General features: G+C 41.2%; 1 protein-coding gene across 2 annotated transcripts; it reads right to left on the bottom strand.

The window, feature by feature from the left end:
* Positions 1-4,059: 4,059 nt before the first annotated feature.
* On the bottom strand, positions 4,060-21,497 carry ARRDC3 (arrestin domain containing 3). Of its 2 annotated transcripts, XM_060235695.1 has the most exons (8): positions 20,929-21,497; positions 16,311-16,392; positions 13,912-14,059; positions 11,437-11,539; positions 9,732-9,988; positions 9,460-9,622; positions 8,394-8,548; positions 4,060-6,400 (listed from the first exon to the last, which is right to left on the bottom strand). In XM_060235695.1, the coding sequence occupies exons 1-8, from the start codon at positions 21,206-21,208 to the stop codon at positions 6,344-6,346; spliced, it is 1,245 nt and encodes a 414-aa protein (XP_060091678.1). In that variant the 5' UTR covers positions 21,209-21,497; the 3' UTR covers positions 4,060-6,343. The 2 variants fall into 2 exon arrangements, with proteins under 2 accessions (XP_060091678.1, XP_060091679.1); XM_060235696.1 differs by lacking the exons at positions 13,912-14,059; positions 20,929-21,497 and having other exon boundaries at positions 16,311-16,331.
* Positions 21,498-21,811: the final 314 nt, after the last annotated feature.

Below are 21,811 nucleotides of genomic sequence, written 5' to 3'. Positions count from 1 at the left end.
CCAGTGCAATGTCAGATCAGGTTAGGCTGCTATATGGTTGCTGTGTAGCATAGTTTCATTTTGTTTGCCAGTTGCTCTCACAGAGCCATAGAACTTAGCACCTAGTAGTTGTTTTAAGTGACCTCTTTGTGGTGCAAAGGGGAAAGGGATGCATGCATAAGAGGTGCACCCAAAATGATGTCACTGCAGCATCCTTAGGTGTTCCATTGGAGCAAAGTCCTCTGTGGTACAATGAATCATGCTCCCCCAGTGCAGAACTCCTGGATGTTTGCTGCACCAAATGCAACGCTATGGCACATGACATTCTGTTGCTGTGATGCCTCTTTCCTCCTGCCTTACCCAGTTTGTTTGCCCTGCAAATTGTTAGATCAAGCAGCCCCCATCAAAAGGCAGCAGCAATGAAACTGATACAATATGCATTATGAGACTGTTGGTTTAAATACATTGTGCCATGTATCTAGTTACCTACAAGATGAAGAGGAGGCAGCTCCTTCTGCCATTGGTAGAAGTAGAACCTGTTGTTTCTTTGACCTGTAATTGGCTATAAGACAGATGTATACTGAACTTTATATAATGCTTGTGATATTTTTAGAATACATGGATATCTTAAAGTCACTGTTTTACAAAACTAGCATGCTCCTGGTATCTCACTAAAGTTTATTTGTATATTAATATTTCTACCCCCATGTAATCAGCAAGTTTCTGACAGACATCCAATATTGTGATTATGGATATAACCTTCTGCTCCTTCAGTTACTAAATGTTGGATGACAGTAAGAGCTCTCTGGCATTTAAACCACAAGAAATGCATCGTGGCTAGAGGGAGCAATGAAACTGTTGTGCAATGGATAGATAACATACATGAATATGCTACCAAAGCTAGCGAAATTTTTTGCGGATAAGATCGCGTCACTCTGCCCCGACCCCCCCGCCATATTTGAGGCAGTTAGTGAAACCGAGGCTCCGGGCCTGTCTTCAGATTGTGTTCTGGATGGCTTTGGTCCTCTCAGCCTGGAGGAAGTTGACAGGATTCTCTTATCTGCACGCCCAACAACCTGCAATTTGGACCCTTGCCCCTCCTGGCTTATTAAATCTTGCCAGAGGGAGCTTAGATATCCTGTACGGGATATCATAAATAGATCCCTGATGGAAAGGCATTTTCCAACGCCGCTCAAAGAGGCAGTGGTCCGCCCCCTCTTGAAAAAATCAACCTTAGACCCGGCCCAATTGGCGCATTATCGGCCGGTCTCAAACTTGCCCTTTTTGGGCAAGCTTATCGAGAGGGCAGTGGCGATGCAGTTACAGACTTTCCTGGAGGATGCTTCTGTCCTTGACCCACTCCAGTCCGGCTTTCACCCGGGTCATGGGACGGAGACGGTGTTGGTCCCCCTGGTGGATGACCTGCAACGGCATCTGGATCGGGGCGGCTCGGCGGTGCTGATGTTGTTGGATCCGTCGGCTGCGTTTGACACAGTCGACCATCAGTTACTGACCCGCCGCCTCGCCGACGTGGGGACTCAGGGGTTAGCTTTACAGTGGCTTTCCTCTTTCCTCGAAGGTCGGGGACAAAGGGTCGCGATTGGGGGTGAACTATCCCGGAGGCGCACGCTTGATTGCGGAGTGCCTCAGGGGGTGGTTCTCTCCCCGATGTTATTTAACATCTATATGCGTCCCCTTGCCCAGATTGCCCGAAGGTATGGGCTGGGTTGTCACCAGTACGCTGATGACACCCAGCTCTATCTACTTATGGACGGCCGACCGGTCTCCACTCCAGAAAATCTAGACCGGGCACTACAGGAAGTGGCTGGATGGCTCAGACTGAGCGGGCTGAAGCTAAATCCAGCGAAGACAGAGGTCCTTTGCTTGGGTCGTTGGGGTCCGGGGAGGGAAATCCCCCTTCCAGCTTTTGAGGGTGCGCCGCTGACGGCGGCGGACAGGCTCAAAAGCCTGGTGGTACTATTGGAGTCCTCCTTAACGATGGAGGCTCAGATAGCAGCCACTGCCAAGTCCGCTTTTTTTCATCTTAGGCGGGCAAGGCAGTTGGCCCCCTTCCTGGAGCGTGACGATCTAGCAACAGTGATCCATGCTACGGTCACCTCGAGGTTGGACTACTGCAATGCTCTCTACATGGGGCTGCCTTTGTGCTGAACCCGAAAGCTACAGCTAGTACAGAATGCCGCGGCCCGGCTGTTGTTAGGACTCCCAAGAAAGGAGCACATCCGGCCAGGGCTCTGGGATCTGCACTGGCTGCCAATAGCTTACCGAATCCGGTACAAGGTGCTGGTTATTACCTTTAAAGCCCTATATGGCCTAGGACCTGCCTACCTGAACGACCGTCTCTCCCCACATGTGCCCCAGAGAGTACTGAGATCGGGAACTCGAAATCTCCTAGTTATCCCCGGGCCAAAAGAAGCCCACTTAAAATCCACCAGGGACCGGGCCTTTTCTGTGGCGGCCCCCTCCTGGTGGAACCAGTTGCCGGAGGAGGTGAGGGCCCTGCAGGACCTTGCCCAGTTCCGCAGAGCCTGTAAGACAACCCTCTTCCGGCTGGCCTATGACTAGCTGGTACAAGAAATCCAGGTGTAGTTATATTAGAGGTTGCTGTCCCTAATGTTTTAAATGTTTTAAATGTCTTATAATTTTAAAATTTTATAATTTTAAATGTATTAATTAATTTTAACTGTTTTATGTTTAAATGTTATTATGTGGAAATTTATGCTGTGAGCCGCCCTGAGCCACTTGTTGGGAAGGGCGGGATATAAATTAATTAATAATAATAATAATAATAATAATAATAATAATAATAATAATGTTTTTGGACAAAGAGCACAGAGGTTCTGGAACCTAGAGGCAGTTTCACATCCTTCTTTGAATCCCTTGGGAATTGACAAAAAGTTGATAATCTCAGCATTCAGTCTGAAAATTACAGATTTATCCCTCATGGCTGATGTTGTAGAAAAGATCTCACTATATTAAAATCCTTGGGAGTGACATTTTCAGATCCTGAGCAAGAATTCATGGGTGTATTTTAGCTCAGCACCTTGTACATTTAGTAGAAACATCATAGAAACTGTGTTGATTTGTTAGAAGCCTGTCAAATATTTCAAATTTTGTGACAACTTCCAACAGATTTGAAAAAAAAAGTTTACAAATTTGGAATTAAATTTCTGAGTGTCCTAAAACTGCTTCCTGCTCTAGCTTGCAAAACATGTAATAATGATGCATTTCTGATTAAACTTCACTATTAAACAAGTCACTCAACTCATCTCATTCCTACTAGGACTTTAATGTAGTGTAGAAGATGCACAGTGGAAGGCCTGCTACAGGACATAACAGTCACCCTCCCCAATTCCTCTGCAATATTCTATATTTCTTAAATCATACAGAGGGGAAAGGCTGGGGCAGGGGGGAACAACATGACTGCATACACAGAAACCTCCCACATCTCATAATAGCCTAGCATGCTATCAACGCAAGCATAGGGTTGGGGAAAACATTTGCCTTATAGAAATCTCTCTACATGCATGCAATTCATCCAGAGGGAAGAGCTAATGCCCATACAACTTTAAGACAGCTACAGTACTATCCTAAGAAGAGGTATACCAGTCTAAATCCATTAGAAAACTGCTTAGAAGTCTGTCTGTTACCTTTTACTTCTCTATTCCTCAAATAATAGGTTGCGTTTTTTGTAAAAAAAAAGATTTTATTATCAACAAGGAAGAGCAATAGAAAAAATTAAATTGTTTTCCACGTGTCGTTTTCTTGAAACAGAGTCTACAAGGACAAATTCAGCACCAAACTAAAAAAAAGGAAATAAAAAAGAAAAATATAATACAAACAGCCATTGAATATAATCTATAAAGCAAACATTAAATATTGCACTTGTTTCTCTAACATTTTGGATTTTACTTATTTTTCCCAAATTCAAAATAAGAGTAGGAGATTATTTTGAATACTGGACTACAGCTCTGAACCTCATATTTTACAGCGTTCAGAAATTGACCAATATTTTATGAAATCCAAGATAAACAGTAATGCCACAAAAGAAGGGGGGGGGGGTTGTAAGAACAATTTAATTAATAGTGTCTACAACTTTAAAACTGATCACAAGTCGATGTGATTCAGTGCCAATTACGACAATATTGGTCAATCCTGCTTCATATGGAAACTTCCATTGTATCATGATGAATGTAATGCTATGCTTAACAGCAATTGTTCCCTAAATGGTTAAAACAAAAACAGCAAAGAAAAAAAAAGAATAAAACCACCAAATGCCCTTTTATGCCACTATCCCTTCAGCATATTTTTATCCTCTACAGAAGAGGGACATCCACAAAAACATTTAGTATGATTTTTAAAAAGGTCATCACTCAGTTTCCTTATTATCCAGTATACTAAATTTGCTTGCTGAAGGCCAAACTCTCTAACTGAATCACTTAAAACGTGACTCTTTTTATACTGTATTTTTCACCCTGTTATTGTTCAAACATGACTTGTTGCCCATGTTTTCTTGAAGGCCACTTATGGAAAAGCCTATCCTATTTGTTATGAAGCCTCAGTTGCAAGATGGAACTTAAATCTGTTGAGTTTCCACCTCAGCAAAGCAACCTATAAACCAGATTGGTTATAATGCTTGAAATTAAACAACCCAGTAGTTATAATGTAATTCTGCACTTAGCCATCAAGATGGCTGCTTCTGGTAAAAAATCAGCTGCACATTTCTTTCTTGAGAATATACTTGTGCAAAAATGGATGGTGACATATTAGTGTGTCAAAAGGTGCCTCCATACCTATCACTCCACAGCTGATCCTTTGTACTTAAGGCAAGTTAGTCAATGCCCAGTCAACAATCAGCTGAAAATCTTGTGAATTTGCTTTCATATATCTGAATTACATAAGGAAAGCAGCCCTTTGCCTACTATCTCTGGCAACTGATTTTATTATATCCAGGGCAGCCTTTTTACTTTGTAGGTGTTTTCTTTACTAATTTTCCCCCTACAGTTCTTCAGTCTTGGAGAGAAAGTAATCTGAGCAGGAAACACCAGGAGACCTTTCCTAAAAACAACCTTCTTATTTTCTTTGAAAATATACTGTCCTTCTTAGTGAAGATTCCAACTTTACATATCTTCAAATTTCACTACAAATTGTTTAGTACAAAATCTGTGGTTGTGGAATAACTATGTATAAAAATAAATTTATTTCTCCACCCACCTATCTGGGAAACCTTCTGATAATCACTACATGAATCATGCACAGCTTTTCTCCAGTAATTCTTGACTGTTATGTTGGTTGCTACATCCTGTGGCTTTTTTGAACATTGTAACAACAAAACTTTTCTTAATTGTGTCTCATGTTCCAAAAAGATAATAAGAAATGAGGATGGATTCTTTTGTGCATGTCCCTTTTCCAAGCCCCCTTTCCAACCAAACCAAAACAGAAGGAAAAATACTTAACAGTGCAACATAAACAATAAACACAAATAGCATTTCAACATTTTGGCAAGTGATGAGTTCACCTGAGATTAAGTGATTTTAGGCAGTCTGTAACAAAATTCTTGTTTGTGGTAATAGTAGAAAGGCAACAAATTCTTAAAAGGAATCAAGAAGGTATACAATCTTGAAGAAGACTCCTATTAGTTTCCTTCTGTTATTTCCCTCCCCCCTCCATATCTGTTGCTTATCTACTACAGTAGGCTGCAAAACATACAGCAAGGATTGGCTTGAAGGCATTTGATGTTTGTAATCAATCCACAATAGTATCCAAGCTGAAGAGGTGATACGCGGATCAGTCTTACTGGGACAGTTTGGAGCATGTGCATATGCAAGAAAAGTCCAGGCTATATTGTTTGTTTGTTTTCTAAATAAAAAAAGTCAGTGCATTTGTCAACATAAAGTTTTCAAAGCTTTCTTTTGCTCCTTGTTGTGCGGACCACAAACAAGTTAGAAGGGGGTAACAACAGTCCCAACGTAAATGAGAAAAAGCTGTAGTGACACTGAACCGCACAACATAAGCATCGAGCATGTGCAAATTTTCAAAACAAAAGAGGAAGTCATCCCTCTTGCAACACGGTGAGTGTTTTGACACATGAGTGTAGGCTATTAAGGCTGCTCTTAGTATGTGCCAAGATAGGACAGGGAGGGAAAGCTCAGGTCTTCAAGCATGAAGAGCAGTCCTATGATGTTGCCGTAGGCTTTGAAAGCATAATCACAGGTTGTTTTGTTATTTCGCCTTTTCTTTTAGGCAAGAACTTCCTTTCAACATGTGTCTCCAACAGGATGCCTTTATCCTCAACACGGCAAAATGCAATTCAGACCCCAGTCAGTTCTTCTTATTAGGCATTCCTTCAACGAGAAGGGCAGGATGGCCTGTCATCTGAGGGCTGGTCTGGGTTTGGGTCAATCTGTATGAGAGAAAGCAAGACATTTTTTACTACTACTGTTCTGAAAAATAAAGAGCAAGAAACAAGCACTGGAAATGGAAGATGAATGAGAAAAACTGTTTGCATTAATGCTTGCATTTGTCTGGGTAGAACTCATTTTTAGAAAAATTTTATGGCATTCCTAGTTAATGAGGACTTGCTCATTTACAATGTGTTTCAAATTAAAAGAGCCTGAAAACATCTAAAATGCAAGTGGTCGATTTAAGTATTTTACATGTCTGTCTATTTACAAGGTGTTTTGCTGGCATCCTTTGTATGTGACAATCCAGAGAACCACATAAGCAGATACATGTGTGTACTATTATAGCCACATGTATCTAATCTAAGGGTGAGCTGCCCGCTAAATAATGTTCTTAAAAACAAGTCATTCTCCAACTAAGGCAGGTGTGGCCAATGGTAGCTCTCCAGATGTTTTTTGCCTACAACTCCCATCAGCCCCAGCCATTGGCCATGCTGGCTGGGGCTGATGGGAGTTGTAGGCAAAAAACATCTGGAGAGCTACCACTGGCCACCCCTGAACTAAGGTATGCAAGACTGCTGATTGTGAAAATTTATCAGAAGACATCATTGCATTGACTTCAACTGAATTAAAACAGCTGAGCTCCATTTAATGGTTTTAACAGCATTTGGATTGCAATGCAACTGCATGCTATAGTGATGAGGTCTTAGATGATATAATGGCGAATGTATGGCTAGACACTGAGCTAGTTAGAAAAAATTGCTGACAGGCATTTAAAGCATTATTTACTAGTACCATAACAGACTTCTGCTAAGTAAAAAACAAAACAAAATTCTCTCATCTTGACTATGTTTATTTTGAAGTCTTACTGATTTCAATAAGATTTCCTCTCCCATAAGTACAGGTACCAGATATAGTTAGTTAACTGTTATGAAACAATCTGAGCAACTTTAATAATATTAGTTAATATATGGAAGACTAATTTTTTTTACAGGATAGGGCCAAACTATTTGAAGGACACTACAGTGGCTTCATGATCACACATGGTCACCGGGAAGGGGGCTCCTGCTAAACCATTCCTGAAAGCAAAATTGCTTTCCAGAAAGCAAAGTTTCAGAAGTTCAAACTGGTGGAAGTGGTACTCAAAAGGAAAATGTCTAAAGAACACTGCTGCAGTAAAGGCAGCCAATGTCATGCGCTATACAGTTTTGTCATGGGTACAGAAAAAAGCACCTGACCAAAGGAAGAAATCAAAGACAAACAGGGAAGGGGAAGCAGTGGAAGTAAGAAGTTGTTATTGGATTTATATCCCGCCCTCCACTCTGAATCTCAGAGTTTCAGAGTGGCTTACAATCTCCTTTACCTTCCTACCCCCCCACCACAACAGAGACACCCTATGAGGTAGGTGGGGCTGAGAGAGACCTCCCAGAAGTTGCCCTTTCAAGGACAGCTCTGCAAGAGCTATGGCTGACCCGAGGCCATTTCCAGCAGCTGCAAGTGGAGGAGCAAGGAATCAAACCCCGGTTCTCCCAGATAAGAGTCTGCACACTTAACCACTATACCAAACTGGCTTTCTAAAAAAAGAAATCTAGACTCTTGCTCCACTGTCTCTCATTTGCAAAAAAGCAACTAAGGAATCAAAACAGCTTTAATCTAGTCAAAACATAATGCAGCCTCATCTATTTTTCTTCGCAAATCGGGATGGCTTGCATATTATTCCCCCCATCATCCCCACCTCCTATTTTCAGAGCTAACCAAGTTTAGCGTTACATGTGCACCACACTCAATACTAATACTAAATACAAATTAGAGCTTGAAACCAGCAAAAACTGAACGCACAATCCTAGGGGGGAAAGTGGAAGAGGAGTGTCCTTATTTGCCATACTCCCGTGGATGTTGTCACATTTCCATCAGCTGTTCATAATCTTTTCTAGAATATATCATGGGAGAAAAGTCATCCCAAACAGGCTCTTTCTTTGAAAAATGTAATCTTACCTCAGAATAAAGTGGAGGAGGCAGGAAACGGAACTCCTGGATGTAGGCGAACAGTGGCCCTTGAAGTGCTCTTTCAAAGTCATCACAAGCAGCTACAGGTGCTAGGCTGGACTGTCTTTGCTCCTCAGTGACCACTTCTGCATAGCTAGGAGGTGCTGAAGACAAAATAACATGCAGTTTGAACAATGCATGTCAAGATACATAACAGGACAAATGTAAGATACATAACATTACAAATATAAGAAAAGATAACCAGCTAGAATTTTTAAATATAATGGACAGTTTGCACCATTTATGACTGGAATGTAAAGTTTACCACCATGCCTGGACATGATACATCTACCTGCACACATACTTTCTATCAGCTCTCTAGGTAGGAAATTAGAAGCATTCAGTGGAGCATTTCAAGGGTAACTGTTTGCCTACATCCAGGAGCTCCATTTCCTCCTTCCTCTACTTTATTCTGGGGGTAAGATTACAGTTTTCAAAGAAAGAGTCTGTTTGTGCCTCTATCCTATCACTCCACTGAGTAAAATTTTTTTTGTTCAAATATTTATACCCCACTTTCGCTTTTGAAAAGTATGAAGGCCTTCTGCAATCCAATGAGCCTTCTTTTGACTTGCATAGCTCTTCCATTGGCCAAAGAGCTACTTAAGTTGGAGAAAAGCTACTTGGAGGATGGCTGGATCCATCTGAATGTCACATCCTTCTTTTGATGACAAGCAACAAAATAATTCAAGAAATGATTTCCCCCCTCCCTCCCTCCCCAACAACCCTTTGGGACTACAAGATGATAGTACAAGGAAAAATCTGTGCAAATATCAGTGGGTTGTTCGCAAATAGAAATCTATATAACCAGATAAATTTTGGGGTGCTTATTTTACTCTTTTTTCAAGAGAAAACAAGCCAGTGCTCTTCCTATCAGAATAAATGACACTATGGAAAGCCCCAGTGGATAATTCCTCTAGTACTGCCAGTGGATTATTTAGGTTTGAATAAAATACTAATAGAATAACTAGCCTGCAGAAACACACTGGCGCTAAATAACACCGTATTGTCAAAGTACCTTCAGGTCTTTCAGGCAGGGTCAGACCAAGCCAATTCATATTCATGCTACATTGGCTGCTCACACTTGATGTTCTGCTGCCAAATGGGTGTAATGGTATGGTACCAATGACAAGTGGTAAGTTAAGGAACAAATCCATTGCACCTGGAATATCCACATATACCTAGGAGTTAAAAACAAATGATTAAAATATAAATCAAAAAGGCTGTTAAGCCCATTAAGAAAATTAGTACTTGTGAATGCAACATCAAAAAGACAAACACAGTTCTTACCATTAGAGAATATTCCACACGGATTATACTACAATCAAGGATTGATGGGGAAACAGGTGGAATTTTCAGCTGTTTGCCATTCCAGGTTTCTGTCTTCCCTGATGACAGGGACTCCCCTCGCAGGTTGGCAACAAGTTGCTTTACTTCCTTCATTTTTCCTTTGGCATAGAATGCCTGTGTTTGATAAATGGCAGCCTTTGGCACCACCATCCGGGAAGAGCAGTTTTCAATTTCTGCAAAGATCTGAATTGATTCACCTTGAATAAAGCAGTAGAATAGACATGTTAGATGGAAACAGGAGAACACATCCCACAATTCAGATATTATAAGAACATAAGAGAAGCCATGTTGGATCAGGCCAATGGCCTATCCAGTCCAACACTCTGTGTCACACAGTGGCCAAAAAATTTATATATACACACACACACACACACACACACACACACACACACACTGTGGCTAACAGCCACTGATGGACCTCTGCTCCATATTTTTATCTAAACCCCTCTTGAAGGTGCCCATGCTTGTGGCCTCCACCACCTCCTGTGGCAGTGAATTCCACATGTTAATCACCCTTTGGGTGAAGAAGTACTTCCTTTTATCCGTTTTAACCTGGCTGCTCAGCAATTTCATCGAATGCCCACAAGTTCTTGTATTGTGAGAAAGGGAGAAAAGTACTTCTTTCTCTACTTTCTCCATCCCATGCATTATCTTGTAAACCTCTATCATGTCACCCCGCAGTCGACGTTTCTCCAAGCTAAAGAGTCCCAAGCGTTTCAACCTTTCTTCATAGGGAAAGTGTTCTAGCCCTTTAATCATTCTAGTTGCCCTTTTCTGAACTTTCTCCAATGCTATAATACCCTTTTTGAGGTGCGGCGACCAGAACTGCACACAGTACTCCAAATGAGACCGCACCATCGATTTATACAGAGGCATTATGATACTGGCTGATTTGTTTTCAATTCCCTTCCTAATAATTCCCAGCATGGCGCTGGCCTTTTTTATTGCAAACGCTCACTTTTTCACGCTTGACATTTTCAGTGAGTTATCTACCACGACCCCAAGATCTTTCTCTTGGTCAGTCTCTGCCAGTTCTCACCCCATCAACTTGTATTTGTAGCTGGGATTCTTGGCCCCAATGTGCATTACTTTGCACTTGGCCACACTGAACAGCATCTGCCACGTTGACTGCCCACTCACCCAGCCTCAACAGATCCCTTTGGAGTTCCTCACAATCCTCTCTGGTTCTCACCACCCTGAACAATTTAGTGTCATCCGCAAACTTGGCCACTTCACTGCTCACTCCCAACTCTAAATCATTTATGAACAAGTTAAAGAGCATGGGACCCAGTACCGAGCCCTGCGGCACCCCACTGTTTAGTTACATTACCCTTACTAAACTGGATAATGGTAAGAACATCTAGTAGGCCCAATGGTAAAAGTACCAGCATCAACGAGACTATGGTGGTTTGTTGTAACTGTATTGCAGGCTACACAGTGGCAAAACTCACACTAATTGCAAAGAAGAGGAATGATCCCATATCTGAGGCTTAATATATAAACTAAATGTAGCTTATTCAGACGTAATGGTAACGTGGCGATTAACTAGCAGTCACAGGCTTTCTGTTTTGCTTAATTCAGAACTCCCACAATGCTGCTTCGTTGTTAAACAAGAAACTCTTCCATGAGAACTTATATTACATACCTGGGGTGTAGCCCTTCCTTTCGATTTTGGCACTTAAGGATATTGGGCCTGAGGTACAAAACCAGCAACACAGAGTCTTTTCTTTTGTGCCTGCTTGGGGTGACTGAAAGAAAAACAAGACAGATATACTTACAATTACATTTTTAGTTCAGTACAAAATTACACTGCTCTACAGTTTTTCAACAGATACATTCCAACTGTAGCATCTTTAGCAAAGGTCATCATAGGCATGAAAACAGAAAGCATCTTGTAAAAGAGATATCTGTTGTCATGAAAGGTTGGAACTATAGTTGCTGAAGTCCCCCCCCCACTAGTTGCCCCCCACAGCTGATCCTACTAGTATACTTGAAAAGTGCAATCATAAGCAGCAACACCCTTCTAAGCCCATTGATTTAGTAGGGTGTAACTCTGTTTAGGATTGTGTTGCTGGGCTATCAGTAATCGACAATGAAACAAGAATTGGCAATTGCTTTACAACTACAATACAGAAGACAGCCAATATCTGAAACGGACCTTATATCACAGAACAGTGATACCTCTAGATTCAAGACTGTCTTTCTTTTACAGAGATCAAATAATTTGTTCAAATGAAATGCATGAGTTCTCCATTAATCCTTCTTCAAAATCAATCTAAAAGAAGGAAACAATCTTCTAGGGCAATTTAACAGCTTTCCCTATAATCTGTGCATTACTTTTATAAAATCAGTATTACTTTAATTTAGGCTTAATCCCACTGAATTAATAGGACTAACAACTGAGTCCTACAGACAGACTGATCCTAACCATGTTTATTTGCTTCCAATGAGAACAAGAATATTTGTCTGAACAGGAAAGAATGGCAATGGATTATCTGACAGCTTAATTACATAGATGTTCCTGGTTTTACACAAATTTAGGAAACTGTAAACAAATGTATAGTCCAAGTCAATGCACATTTGTATGAATTAAATCCCACAGAGCTCCAACGGACCTGCTTCCAGGACCAGCAATCCTATGTATACAGGGATACAGGGATGCTATATACAGGGAGATTTCAGGCTCCATGGTTGCAATCCTATCTGTAGGGAGCAATCTTAAACACATCTGTACAGAAGAAAGTCCCATTTTATTCATTAAGGCTCAGTTCCAGGACAGTGTTTGTAGAATTGCGACCAATGTTACTTGGGAATAAATTTCACTGCAATTAGTGAAATATGAGAAAAGCAAAAGTCCTTAAAGACTAACAAAATTTGTGATAGTGTACAAGCTTTTGTGAGTCACTGCTCACTTTGATATATGAAGAAGTGAGCAGAAACTCACAAAAGCTCATAACCAACCACAACTTTTGTTAGTCTTTAAGATGCTACTGGGTTCTTAGTCCTTTCAAATTGCTACAGACAGACTAATATGGCTATCAATCCTGATCTATCTTCTTAGAATATGAGAGTGTTAGGTGGAAATAAATCTTTTCTATTTATCTTCCAAAGAGTGAAGTTTAGGATTGCAGCTTTATACCTACTGAATTTATTTTGAACTGTTAAATCAGACAGCTGGATTGAAGCCTTACACCTCAATTCCAAACACAAATATTATTCACTTCAATGGGACAGTTTCCGTGTATTACCACCAAAACACTTAGTAAGGTCCCACTGAGTACTTATGTGTTTTCTAAAATGACCTCTCATATGGCATTTTTGCTTGTGTACTGATACTTCCTTCTTTTAGGACTGCTCCTGACCCTACTAACATGTGCAATTTTACACACATCAAAATCAATGGGATCACCCTGCTGACATCAATGGGGGTTAAAATCATTCCCAATGATATCCTTTTTGTCCTACATGAAATGAAAGTTAGGGCCATTATCACAAAAAAATATATAGAAATATTATATTGGATTTGGGTAGATTTTAGATGCTACTACCCAAATAACATGACTTTCTAGGTGTTTATAGAAGAACCCTGTTTCAATGGACTTTTTGTAACATGTTCTGTTTTTTAAATAAATAACCAAGAGTGAAAAAATAGTTTTAGGTCAGATTGAAAGAATTGTATGAAAACTTGAATGCTTAATTATCAAAATAAAATTTTATTATAGCATACAGAACTATGATCATTTCTCCCCACTTGATAGACAAATTATCATAATAATAAATAATGCACTGCAGTACAATTTGCTTACATTTTGCTTTGTAAAGCTGTGAAATTCTCAATTTAATTTTTTTCAAGAGAAATAGAACTGTTCTATATAGAAGTAAGTTATGTTTCTAGAACAGTTATAATACATTATTTGTTAGAACAAGCATCGCAAAAATACTTGATTAAGTAATTATACAATATGCTACCACTTTCTGGTTGCTAGGTCATTATATTGTTATACTTTAAATATTTCATTGTACTTAACAATTATTATCACATGTTTTGATATTTCAGGGACCATGTTTTGCTATTGTTTTATTTCAAAAACAAATAATGAGTAATTCTGACAATTCTTACCAGTAATGAAGGAGTGTTGATATCTATATGTTCAAAGACTGTAAATTCCTTCTTTAATTTTACTGGTAGAAGCCAAGGCCTGTGCAATTCTGCTTTCACCCAATAACGCACACTGCCATGTCTGCCTTCAAATGAGGTAGCAAGTGGTCTGTGCAGGACACAAATGTCAAAACTGAATAAGTCTTTTATCTCCTTTTCGTTTAATGTAAATATACACTCAGTCTGAGTAATAATATTGTACTGTACTGTTAATGCATCATAATATATAATCAAGCATAATTTGTTTGCAGGATTTTTATGTTCAATTAGTTTGGGAGAAATATCTCTGTAGTTAAAAATGATTCACTCAGCAGATCTACAGAAGATGACCATATTTGTTCTGGATTTGCACTGTGATATGCTACAAGGATACATTAACCCAACTCATAGCCCAGTCAAGCTGAACTGCTTGATTTACACCATTTAGTCCCACTGAGAGAAACTAAACAGGCTAAAATCCAAATGATCCAGCTTGATTAGGACAAGAATAAGGCTAAGAGATCCATTCATCTTAGAAGAGGTCACTTTTAAAATCTGGAAACAGCCAACAAGCAAAGTATAAAACAAGATGAGGCCAACCAAGTGCTTTAAAATAGTTGACCTGCAGAAGGGCCCAGTTTCTATATATGGACATATTGATGTCAGCAAGACTATTCCTTTTTAGAGGGCTTTGGAAGGTCAGAGCCAACACCTGTGAGAGATCTCCTTCAGTTCCTATGATATCTGACTTCTTCACAGTAATAGGTTATAGACATGAACAAGAGTTTAGGCATACAAAATTCTTTTATCTAACCCTTTTATTCTCATGGGCTTTTGAAAATAAAGCTGCCCTTCAGTATCTTTAGACAAAAAAGGCAGCTTTTCTGTACCATGGACTTTCAGTGAAAGCAAACAACTCTGTTTAAGCCAGAAAAATGTCTTTTATGATCCTTGGCATTATGAATGCACCTAGTAGACTAGAATTTAAATGATACAGACTTACTGGTTTCATACGTTATTCAGCTGTCATAATTGTGTCTCTAAGAAACACACTCATTTAAAAAAAAACTATCAAAATTTCAGTGGATGGTATTGATACTTTATCATTAATCCCATCCCCTTACTAGAACATAGGACAATGAAGATTACCAATTTTTCTTCTCTTGGTTTGACTGTCACATTTCTATAAACTGATCTGTAAATTCCACTTTAGTTTCAGGCAGACCCTCTAGATTCCCCCCCCCCCCACAAGGCTCATCAGTTAACAGTTTTCTGCTTCCCGTGAGTAACCTCTAAAAGGCTAGTCTGTGGAGTATTTAGGTTCATTCTGTTACACATAAAAGTCCACAAACAGAGCTTTCAAAATAAACTGCAAATCAATCATATTGCCTCTTTGGGAAGCAATCAAACAGGAAGCTGAGCACTTGTGAAGTTCACCAAAACCACAGACACTCAGAATAAGGCTGTGTCTGTGCTTTAAATATGCGATGACACACTGGAGTCAAGCAAGGTACTTCAGCCATTGTGACTTTATTTAAAATTGCCCTCTTTCCAAATTCTGTTTTCCTTAGTCTCCTTTATTCACATTCTGCTTCTCCTGATTTACTCTCATATATATAATAATAATACTTAAAAGCATTGTGTATATTTAATCAGTTTCAGTTTTCTGACTCTTTTTTTTATTTGAGTTAATAATCCTCATCATACTTTCAAATCTGCTCCACATTTTATGTCCTGTTTTTGGAATGTATCTGTATTATGGCTTTTATAAGTGTGAAGGTTGTCTTCACTTTCCACTGACCTAATACAGCTCGTCTCCTCCCATCTATCTGCCTAATTCAATCTCCTTCTTTGTCAGATTTTGTATATAATCACTGTTTTACAAATGTTGAGCCATTGCCATTTGCTTTATCTTCAGTACTCGTTCCATCCCATTTTTGTTCTGATTTATTCCTTCCTGGCAGATATGTTTCAACATGTTCAACTTTAAGCATCAGCTACATAGCTCTGTGCAACCTCCATTCAGTAGAGCGAGCTATGCCAGCAACTCAAAGGACTAATGATCAATTCATTCCATTTGTAAGGAGCAAAATAGGTCACAGAACTGATCAAATGAAATATTCTACCAGGGCAACAGATTTTCAAAGGGCATGATTAACAGGAGGGCAATAGTTGACTGTAATGTCCCATAAGTTGAATAAAAGCAAACCTCTTTTTAACAGTTTAATGGGAAGATGCCCCCCTGTAGCATGTTCTAGTGCAATCTCTGTGACCATTGAAAAGGGTTTTTTCTCTCCTTGCCTCCATTTCTTAATGTATTAACTTTCCATCTATGGATTTGCTGTCAATATGCTGTCACACAGCACCAAGAATATACTCACGTCTGTGGAAGCTCAAAGCTGAATGCATATTCATGCCGTCCTGAATGAATGATGTGGAGACCTTCTTCAGAATTGTCATCATCTAGGAGGGAAAAACCCAATATGCTATTCCACCTGCAAATATTATACACATATCATCATATTTTTACACAGCAAATGGGACCAACACAGGGTTAATAAAGGGGTGGTCAAACTGCATGCCACATCCTCATTTGTGTTGTTCCAGTGACCTTAATGCTGGACTGTGGTTAATCATTTTATCCAAATCTGTAACAGTTCTTTCTAGATTTCTAAATTCAGTGTCTAGTATTCATCCCAGTCAACCTTGTCTCTGTCCTTCATCCTTTTCTTTGTTGTCTCCCCGCCCCCCCAATTTAGGTTATATGGTCAAGGACAAGGGTTTATTATTTGGGGATGTCTTTTAACTGCTATTCCCAATATGTTTTCATACTAGATTTATTTTTAAACAATCTCATTATATTCTTTATTTAGTTGCAGCACTTTATTTAATATGTATACTACTGAAACCAATGCAGTTTACTTAGGATGAAGATTTTTTACTTCAGTATAAAACTTCCTTGTGCTGTGAAGGGCATTTCAAAATTATCAATTAAGATGGGGCAAGTTACTTGATTCTATACAATTAGCAACATCCTCAAAGGAGACAATTCCAGAGCTAAACAATGTATTCTAAAGAGTGTAATAATGAATACAATGAATTTTGAACATACAGATTAGCTATCCCCATAGATATGGTGTGCCCTTGCATTTAAACAGGCAGAAGGGGTCAAATCTGAGAAGTGAAACCCCAATAACTGTATTACAAGAGGGCTTGATGCTTGTATGCTCACTTCACCCCCATAAAAAATCCCATTGTTGGCAATCCTCTCCCCACTTATCTACCCTGATCTGCGAGGTAGATTTCTGAGTGCCAGTAGGTGTGCAACCACTGCATCACTGCCAAGTCTTTTTATAGTCTTTTTAAAAAGAAATGGAACACGATCATGTGTATGGGGAGTTGGCAAGGAAGGAGAAAGGAAGAGTGGGATTTTATTCTGTTTTATTTTTTAAATCTTTTTTTAATTTTTCTCCGCGCCTCGTTCCCCTTCCCTTTCTTTCTGCCAGCTCAGCAGTTTCCCCTCAGCCCCAGCAATAGGAGCAGCAGCGAAGCTGTGGTAAACAAGTGCTGAGCTGTCAATCACAGACTAGACTCGAGCAGGAGAGGACCGGCCTAAACCGGCGCGAGCAGATCCCCAGCCAGCCGCTCATATGCATACAGTATACATCTCTCGCCCCAGCCAGCGTATTTGCTCAGCGGCTCAACTGAACATGCTGGTCGTGGGCGGAGTAGGGGAGGGGAAAACAGAAAAGCCGCTCCTTTGCCTTCGGCTTCCGGTCTCCCGAGTGGCAGGCATCCTTTGGCCATCGCTTTTTTGGCTGGCCAGTCGAAATGCAACAAAAGGCACTGGCCATTTGCTACACTTCACCAAAACACGGCGGTGGGGAAAGGGAGTAGAAATATTTGGTAGGAATGGAGGAAGCACCTCTCCTGCAAACCACCCCCGTGCTTCCGAGAGTCACTAAGGTCCAGCCACTGCTGGACCCGGAGAAAGCAGTTAAGAGGTGAGAAGTCAAGCCCACACCAGAGGATTTACATCAACTTTTATTTTGGGCAGCTGATGCGAAGATCTACTATAAAGACGCTGCCAATATTGTCTGCCCCCCACCCCTCTTGCAAAGGACACGGAACTAAACCGAGGCGTTTGAAAGCATCTGCATCTTTTAGGGTGCGCGCCGGTCTTGCCGGTTTGCAGGCATAGGGCTAACCAGTTCCACAGCCTCCGTATGTCAGGCTTTTAAAGTGCAATTCCAGCACAGTGCTACGTTTTCCTTATTTCAATTACGTCCCACTTTTTCCATATATGGAAGCGCCAAGCTTCCCTTTAGCCACGCTGCGGTTACACTGGACTTCCCAACAACTGCTCGGGAGGAAAGCGCCCCCTCCGCCGCAACCTGACTTTTCCGTTGTACGTAACGGTGCGCACATCTAGATTTCCATCAAGCCGGTGGAACCTACATGTGAATCATTCCCCCTAAACCTGCGGTACCGGATGTAGACTACAATCCTTTGCACTTACTTGGGAGCAAGTCCCACTCAATAACTGCTTCCTAGTTGGGTAAAATTGGGCTCTGCTAATAGTGGTTACCAACTCGCCCCTCTCCCTGGGTAATGTTCTATCCCGGGTCTCGGGAATATGCGGCAATCCTCTACATGTTCGAGAGCACGACCCACTGAACTGCATGGGAAACCCGCAAGCAAGTAGATGTGCTTGCGGCGGGCGTTCGACACCCCCAAGGCGCCGCCCCCCACAAGCCTCGTTATCTCTCTGATGCCAAGCGGGAGCGATCTGCTGCAACCCAGTTCGCGCTGGTAGACGCTGGCTGCGTAAAACACTGACGTCTAGTTGAGGATGCAACAGCTGGTGCTGCAGGAAACGAGTCTTTTGCACATTGTGGCCAGAACCTCAAAGAAGGTCACGCTTATTCGGTCTAGAAATAGACTACTCTGCAAGCGCTGCCACCCGGCGCTAGATGAGGCAGGAACAAGGCGGAGAAAGTCAAGACCCCAAAAGGCGGCATTATGAAATGCGCTCCCTACAGAGACGCACGCTGCCCGCTGAGCACTGGAGGGATTCAGGAACTAGAACTGGCTGCTTAATCTCCCCCTTACCCTATGAGCTCACCCACCGCCCGCCTCCTTCCAATCAAGGGCTGGCATTGCCCTTAGCAACAGGCTAACAAACGGCACCAGGCCAATGACTGCTGAGCGATGGGCGTGGCTTTTGTGAGCATGCTAGGCTGAGAAGTGCCTGCCTGCCTTCCCAGCGAAATCATTGAAACTCCTTTGCCTATTTGACTTGCGGGTTACAGTATAGGTGAATAGGCTCAGCCCGCTCAGAGAAGGCAAAGACTCGGCCAGATCTTTTTAGTGCTAAAAATCGTTCGGCATGGTCTTATCTCAAGCAGTCGAGTCTTGCGGAGCTTAGTCGCCTCCCCCCCCCCCCAAAAAAAAAAAAAAAGACTGCAGCCACAGTTCAGGTGCAAGCTCAATTCTGTTTGCCCCAAAGGGTGGCTGCTTATTATATTGGCTTATTTTAGTCTTTCACCTGCATTCCTCAAATAATGCTTATTATATTGGCTTATTTTAGTCTTTCACCTGCATTCCTCAAATAATGAATCAAACAAAATGAATGGACTTTGCACATTCGTTCCGGAGGCGAGAGATTTAGAACGCAAATTTAGGTAACCCTAGGAACTAAAATAACTTATTGCTATGATGAACGTATGCAAGCATTTTTCCACCTTTCTAATACCATCCTTGCACTGCATGCTAGCATAAAATGCAGCCAGTGAGTTGGAAGCAGGATAACATACTGTGTAACTTTCTGGCTGATTTAGAAATATAACAACCCCGAAGCCTTGACGTTCATGGCTAATTCTTCCCATATCTGCAGTATCTACAGCATCTTCAAGAATATATAAGCGAAAAAGCAAGCTAAAATTACATAACCAGTTTTAACATTTTCTTGTGCTAGGAATTAAGTCATCGCCACCACCTGACGCGTGTAACCAATCTGCTGTGAGGAGAAGGAGCACCCCCTCCCTCTCGTCAGTACCGGTCCCAAACAGGATTGAACCGCTTCTAACAAAGGGTGGAAACTTCAGAAAAACAACCTTAGAGTCTCATATACTTCCACATTGGCACCATTTAAACAACAGATTAAGAATCTAAAGATCGTTTTGACCCTCGGCAACTGAAATTGCTACCTAAAATTTACTCTCCATTTGCAGATTTCCCATACTGACACAGCAGACCACAGAGATTTCAGAACTCCGCAACTTAAAAATGCTTTGATTCAATAATAGATTCGTCTAATTGGGGTTTTCTCTCTCTCCCATAGTAACTCTGCATCGCTCTTACTAACCAGAAGGATTAGAAAAGAATATAGTGAACGTAGCAACTTTTCTGAGCTTTCAAGAGAAAAAGGCTATGCGGATCTGCACGTGGGGTGCTGAAAGCAAGTGTCAAAATAAACCGCAGGGAGCCCTTTATCTACTAACAATTCTCTAGCCATCACTTACTAGCTCGAGAGTCCAGCCTGGCATAAATAAACCTCCGAACTATTTTTTCTTAGCTGTTGTCTTGAGGTTGTTGGGGTTTTTTTTGTAGGCAGGTTGCAAAAGCACGCCTTTCACTAAAACCAATTCATTTTTAAATCCTTGTAAACTCGATGTGTCCATGAAAAGGTCTCAGAGTGGGAGAAAGTCTACTCTGGAAACACTTTGCAGATGCCCCATATTTTCACAGCTAAAGTGCACAAGCGGTTCCAGTCTCTTCCATATTATGCATAGTTATACATCTATGGCTGCGATCCTAAACACCCTTACTAGGGAGTTAAGTCCCATTGCATCCTGTAGGACTTGCTTTTAAGGAAATGTGCTTGGGATCGCGATGCATAATTTTCCAGACTGCAGTAATCAAGTGAGAGACATGCCATTTGACAGCGAAAACGGTTCAAATATCATGTTAGAGCAATTGATTCAGATTCAGCCTTACCTCTTTCGTGCCCAATCAAGACATCCTTGTGGTTGAAATATTCTACTTCTTCGGTGTAATTCTGTGTGTAGGCAGTATTGGATCCAGCATTTCTCGATTCAGTCCAGCGTACTTTTGCATGTCCTCTTGCATGGATTTTAAGCGATTTGACTCTAATTTCCCCAGTAACTTCTAAATTCACCCTTCCTGAGACTGTGTCCCCGCTTGAATAGACGGGGACATTGCTGTCATTAAGACAGTCAAAGCTTATTGTCAAACTCTTCACCTTCCCCAGCACCATGTTGTATTTTTTTTTAATAACAAAGTCTATAAAAATATACTGTAAGAAAAAAAGGGGGAAGAAAAGTCAAGATCTCATATAAAAATGTGATCTTTCCTTGACACTGATCAATTTCTCTGCCCTGCGAAAAAGATTGCAGGCAGGATCAGTGTGTTCTCTACAAGCGCTTCATTGGGATTGCTTAAAAAGTAACAACGCTAGATGCTGCTCTCCAGCTCTACGGTCTCGGTACAAAGACGAGCGCTTGCTCGCTGCCAGCTCACTTTAAGAAGAGCTTTGTGAAAAACAACCCCAACGCGCATGCGTGGCTCTTTCCTTTCTGCACAGTAGGTGTAACAGAGCGGCGCTCTTTCCTGATGTGATTGCTTGCGAGGGACTTCTAGGCCCCTCTCTTCTGCCTCTTGGCATGGAATAAAAATTGCCTTAACCTCGAGGAAGGTGTTTCACAAGCCGAGAATCAACAGCTAGCTGCTCTGAAAAAGAGAATCATTCCTCTAAGTGTGGAAATAAGAAGTGACTGAGAGCGGGCTGCCCGCCAGAGCTCGGAACAGCTGATCACAGACGCCCCAAAGCATTGCCGCCTGTGTAGGGCTGGAGCAGAGT

Source organism: Heteronotia binoei, chromosome 4, assembly GCF_032191835.1.
Source record: "Heteronotia binoei isolate CCM8104 ecotype False Entrance Well chromosome 4, APGP_CSIRO_Hbin_v1, whole genome shotgun sequence".
NCBI lineage: Eukaryota > Metazoa > Chordata > Lepidosauria > Squamata > Gekkonidae > Heteronotia > Heteronotia binoei.
This window is presented reverse-complemented; position numbering and strand designations above follow the sequence as displayed.